At 39.0% G+C, this 6,000-nt stretch overlaps 1 protein-coding gene across 4 annotated transcripts in view; it reads right to left on the bottom strand.

Annotated features, from left to right (window-relative positions):
* Window positions 1–461: 461 nt before the first annotated feature.
* The window catches only part of ARHGEF12 (Rho guanine nucleotide exchange factor 12), a 144,069-nt gene continuing 138,530 nt past the window's right edge, over window positions 462–6,000 (bottom strand). For all 4 annotated transcript variants that reach the window (XM_037841746.1, XM_037841744.1, XM_037841745.1 and 1 more), the window contains 2 exons: window positions 5,176–5,245; window positions 462–4,568 (listed from right to left, as the gene is read on the bottom strand). In XM_037841746.1, the coding sequence (XP_037697674.1) occupies window positions 4,558–4,568; window positions 5,176–5,245 (81 nt within the window). In that variant the 3' untranslated portion in view covers window positions 462–4,557. The remainder of the gene's footprint in view (window positions 4,569–5,175; window positions 5,246–6,000) is intronic.

The following is a 6,000-nucleotide window of genomic DNA, read 5'->3' as shown; positions in this document are numbered from 1 at the left end:
ACTACCACTCAAAAATATGTCAAATTAAACCTATATTTCAAAATCAACATACAGAAAAAGAAAAAAAATTCAGTGAGTTTTCTGAGTTAAAATGGTCCCCATAAAAGCAGAGAAATGTTGAGACTTGAGGAAGTCTTGCACTGGAGAATGGAGATGATAATAAACACATTATATTGTTCATTTAGAGTAGCATTAAACCAAATTTATCTTCAAGTGAGCTATAAAAGTGGCTCTAGATCTGCGGGATTCACCAATCCCAGCTGCTAGTGTTCTCATGGAGGTTTCTACATCATCGGGATGAACAGGCCAGTCTCACTAACAGAGATGCTCTAACAAGGAAGATGATGTTGGAAAGTCCCTGCCAGTAAGACTAATGAAGGCCTCTTCCACAACTCAAATTTTATAATATAAATTGTATAAAACAAATCAACAAAAATGCAAAGAAAAAGTCGCATACTTGATTCCTTTAAGCGTATTTAATATTTCAACTCTCATTTTCTATTTTCCCAGACCCCAGAAAACAGAAAGTTTTTAGGTGACCAATATTTTGTTCCAGAAACATACAGCCTTATCCACTAATTCATAAAAGAGCTATTTTACAAAGGTACATCTGGATAATTAAAACAATAAAGTCTTTTAGGCATTTCAAAGTGTGATCAGTAAAAATACATGATTATTAATAAAGTTTCTTTAAAGATAGTTCCAGATTTTCTTAAAAGCAATTTCTGTTAAAGAGTACATGATTGTATGGTGAACAAGGAAAATAAAATGTTCTAGTAGGAAGAGACTTATTAAAAATAACCAACAGTGTGCACATTAACAGTTACCATTTTTTTCTTTTTTTCTTTTTCCTTTTTTGCAGTGCATCTGCTGAGCAGTTGGCACCCGGAAATGGAGGGAAGGGCTTCCTTCTAGGAGGTTCATTTTTTTCCTACCAAGTTATTATCAAAAACATTAGTACCAGCAAGGGAGGAATAAGGAAGTAGCAAAAGGAATTCTTTTCTTGAGGAAAGAACAATTTTGCAGATCATTTTGAACAGGGGTGGAAAGGTCAGAAAAAAAGCATGACTTACAGGAAAAAAAAAAAAAAAAAAAAAAAAAAAAATTTAATACTGTGTGTGTGGGGGGAGGGGTGTGGGTCCCAAGCAGAAAGGTGACTGGGAGGACCTGCTAATTTTTGTATTTTGAGGTCCTCTGCACACTCTGTGGCATACAGAGAAGGAAATACTGACCAAAGCTCTAGTAGCTCCAACAACAGCACACACCACCTTCAGAGAAGAGAAATTCCAGTTTGAAATATGGAGGCCCCATATAATACACCACATTTACCAACATCAAAGCGGGGGAGGGTATGCAAGTAAAAGACAACTCACAGGAAGCATAATTATTTTCTTTAGCTTCTAAAAACAGGAAAAAATGGAATTTCCTCCCCTTTTCCCACTAGCCCCCACTTCCAAAAAACAAAACAAAACAAAACAAATAAACAACAATAATAAAAACCTTTTCAAAGGGGATTCATTCTTTTTTAACAGTCCAAGTTTTTCGGGGAAGAGAAAGCTAAAAAGCTTAAGAAATATACCTCCCATGCATTATCATATAATACAAAGTTACATTTTAGCTTCTAAAAGCCAAGAGAGAACTCAAGAAGTACAAATTAGCCAATTTTAAAGTATGTAAAATATATGGCTTCTCGGGCACTAACCATGATTTTAAATTATACCACTTTGGCGTTTGCTGATTTGCCTTAACTGTTCTCTGAAGAAGAAGCAGACACTCCAAATGTAATGTGCCACTTAATAGCCAAGGTGCCATTAAGCCCACAGGAGCACCATGTCCCAGCAGGCCACTTCAACAGCTAAAGACCAGCTCTCTTGCTCGGGGGAAGGCTGCTTTATCCACCACCCTTGTGTCCTTGGTAAATGGAAGTAGATTCCAACTTCTAGCAAAGTAACTTTGAGGAAAGTATTTTGATGGTGCTCAGTCTCACTCAAAGATAGGATGAATACCTAATTCCATCATCCTAAAAGGCAGACAGAGTATTCAAAGTAAAACGGATGTGGCCCAATGGAATGGAACAGGTGGAGGTCCAGGTTGAGAAGGAGGAGGGAAGAAGTCAGGGTGATAAGATGAAAAGAACATTCAAAATTGTGGGATCTTTCCAGAATTAAACTCCATCTTGGGACTTCATTTGAAAAACCAGATATGAATTTATTCAGAAGTACTAGAGCTATGGTCAAAGTATTTTTCCAATTAGCCTTATTGTTGTTCTCAAGAAGAGGTTAAACTGTAGGAAACAAAAGGCAAACAGTTGCTAAGGACAAGTTATTGCCTGAGCTAGAAGAGAAACCAAAACATTTTAACCTACAAGCTTCTTAACTGAGTGCTACAGAATTTAAGTAGTGTCTGAGGTTAAGATGAAAGTTCTACTATATTTACCTTGCTCCTGATTTATTGCCAGCTGATGCTGGTAGTGCCAAGTGACTACAGGAGTAACCCTCTTAATTGGAAATGACTATATTATTTCCAACAGCACAATGTAACCATTTGGTTTCTACTTGCTTCTCCTAAGAGATACAGAAAGTTCCAGGTTCCAAGCTTCACTACATTAGCTTCTACTTCTAAAATTTTCACTTCCATTTCTATTTAAGTTATACTTGGCCTATGACTCAAAATATAATTCTGATTTATAGATTAGGTCCAAAGAGCCAAGCTGATCTATCTAAAAATACAGATCAGTTTCAAAGAGACAGAAGCAGGAATCTGGACATAGATGAGCTTGTTAAGCTGTAGTGGTGTTTATAAAAGTAGTTGGGAATCCCTACTGTTTGTGATGACAAAAATCTTTTTTTTTTTTTTTTTTTTTTGACTGCAGGGCAGAATAAAAATTACATCCTCACTACCCACAGAGATGAGAGGGCACTAATGAAAAATACGAGCAGTGGATGGACTCCTTGTATATTAAAAGAATTTAGAGATTTGTCAAAATGATTTGGTTAAAACATTGGCAAAAAAAATACTCCAAAACATATATACCTGATGCACAAAAAAAAAAAAAAAAACATAGAAAGCTGATAAAATTGAAGGAATTCTCAAGTTACAATTCTGAAACATTCATCCTCTGTAGGGTGCTGCCAATACAATTATTCATTCTAGAGCAGGCAGTTACCAACACCTTGCCTGCAGTATCCAGTGTATGTTCTGGTCTGCAATTTTTAAAATCAGTCATGCACCAGTGTGGAAAGAGCTCTGGCAGTGAAGTCAGAGGAAGTGCTTCTGGAGCTGGTCTGAGCAGTTGTGCCTTCTCCACCACCTCTCTGTTCACTCTACCTGTGGCTCTCCTTTTGACTCAGAGAGCCCCTTTGGCACCATCAGTGCAAAAATTAAGAGTCAAACCTCCAGGTACTAAAATTTTACTGGCCTTATAATCAGCAGTACCCGTGGCTAATGATAGCCATGGTTCAACTCAGTAGTGACTCAGTTCAGATAACCTTCACAAACTCTTGACCTGCTTCCATCCCACTCTTCCTTAGCAACCCCCACCCCTACCACCATCTGAAGCATTTCCATTTGTTTGTTTTTACTTCCTGCTCAATCTGCAGGGACAATTTTACACAAGTGCCAAAGTCTAATGTATAATTATAAAAATGAAACAATACCAAGAATAACAAATTTCTAGTCAAGAAAATAAAATTTGCTTTCCTCTCCCTCCCAAATCCCAACCCTCGATAGAAAAGAAGACAACAGAAGAAAACACACCCATTTTCAAGTGCCTGGCTATTTAGTACATTCAGGATTCCTGTTAATTGGGAAGTTGATCCCAGCTACAGAGAAGAGGTGCTTGTCTCACAGGGAGCAGCGGGGATGACGGCCCCCTCTCTCTGACCACTTGGGCAGCACATAGCTCAAGTCCTCTGCACACAAGGGCCCCAGGGCACTATGCCTTTGAGGTTACCCTCAGAGAAGCAGCCTACTGGACCACAGAGAGCACAGAATACAGTTTAGTGAAAGCAGGATGCCTCTCCCTCCCCACCTGCCCCCTCTTCTTCCCCACTCTAACCAACCTCCTCCTAATACCCCATCCTGAAGTCTCTGTTTCAGGAGCAGTTGATCCTTGGGTGTACTAAATACAAAGGACTAAAACTCTCACTACTCATTAAAACAAAACAAGGCAAAATAAAAATTAAAATGTGCTTTCAAATACGGAATGAAGTCAAATAAATACATCTGATTTTCTCTTTTTAAGTCTAAATACAATTCCATATCCTACACCCAAAGCTCTATACATTTGGTTTTATTCTGAATCAAAGTGAATTTTCTGATAGTGAGGAGAGTAGAGTGAGAGAATGCATAATCCCTCACGGACAGACTAGTGCAGCTGCCAGACTGTGAAGAACTAGTCCCACTGTGGGCACACTGGGACATGGCTAACCCCAGGTGGGTCACAGGCAGATCCTCTGTCACACACTCTCTCTGCGTCCACACTGGAGCCAGGACATGGTGATACAAGGCCGATGCTCACAATCCAATAGCCTTCAGTCACTGCCAGGATACACGGCTCTAACTTTTATCTGAGAAGAATAAAGATATGTGGAAACCAAATTAACAAGAAAGAACAAATTAATGTTGTAAAGAATACCTATGAAATATGTGGGCAATGTTGCATCTTTGTTTCTAAATCAGAATGGCTCCATCCCCGAAAGTATATAAACTAATGAGGACAGATCACTGTACTGAACACAGAGCCACCTGCAGTCAGGAAGGGATGCTGCTCTCGTCATCAGGGAGATACAGAAGCACTGCAAGACCCGAGGACCAGCCTTCACACCAGGGAGGCTCAGCAGCCCCAAAAACTCAGGCACCGAATCTAAGACTCACCACGCTGACCATCCCTCTGCCTTCTGCTTTTGAAAAAGTGAAGAAAGAGAGAGGAGAGGAGATGGCATGGGAACTGACAACTACAGTTCCTCTTAGAGAAGGAAAAGCAGAGTCAGCAGACAGCAGCTTCTGCTTGATATATGATGTTTAGAAACAAGCAGTTTTGTTTTTTTTTTTTCTTTTAAGGAAAAGAAATGGAATCTCAGAAAGTGTTCACTTTAAAGAATAATAAATCATTTTATTCAATGTACTGTTCAGGCAGGATGATTCTAGAGACCAGAGTCCACACTTTTCACATACCTGAGAGCTTGTCTGTGAGAGCTGATCCAGTCAGCCTTTGGCAAAGAATGGTGTAACTTTCCTCCACCTTCTGTAAAATAAAACACATGTTTTTTTCATTTGAATTCATTAAGAAGAAAAAAAAAACTTGGAAAATAGGAAAGAAGGCTTTTTTTAATAGTTCAGGTACAAGCTTCCAAATTTCAACATTAACATTGTTAGAAAAGGCTAAGAACACTATTAACTCTGTCTCCAAATCCTCCAACTATGTGAAGTTCTTATTTATTTAGATGTAATTTTAAAAACTGGGTTCTATCAACTGTGTCTATAGAGGACAAAATTAAGATAGAGTTCTTGTCCTAGAAATCATCACCCAAGTCACTTTTGAAATAACACCCAGGGTTTTAGATTATGAGAGTCACTGAGGTTGAAACAGCATTTGGGAAACTACCACCACCACATAAGGATTCAAAGATAATTAATAGGTGTGCCTGTTTGAATGTATTATGTCCCCCAGAACACCATTATCTTTGATATGATCTTGTGTGGGCAGATATATGTGTTGATTAGATTGTGATTGAGTGTTTCCATGAAGATGCGACCCACCCAACTGTGGGTTATGACTCTGAGTGGATAGTTTCCATGGAGGTGTGGCCCTGCCCATTCAGCATGGGCTTTGATTAGTTTACTAGGGCACTATATAAGCTCAGACAGAAGGAGCAAGCTTGCTACAGCCAAGAGGGACACTTTGAAGAATGCACAGGAGCTGAGAGAGGAACTGCAGTTTACACAGACATTTTGGAGACGGCCTTTGAAAGTAGACTTTTGCTCTGGAGAAGCTAAGAG

This window comes from Choloepus didactylus, chromosome 6 (genome assembly GCF_015220235.1).
Source record: "Choloepus didactylus isolate mChoDid1 chromosome 6, mChoDid1.pri, whole genome shotgun sequence".
Classification (NCBI taxonomy): Eukaryota; Metazoa; Chordata; class Mammalia; order Pilosa; family Megalonychidae; genus Choloepus; species Choloepus didactylus.
Note: the sequence above shows the minus strand (reverse complement) of the source record. Positions and strands in the feature narration are given on the sequence as shown.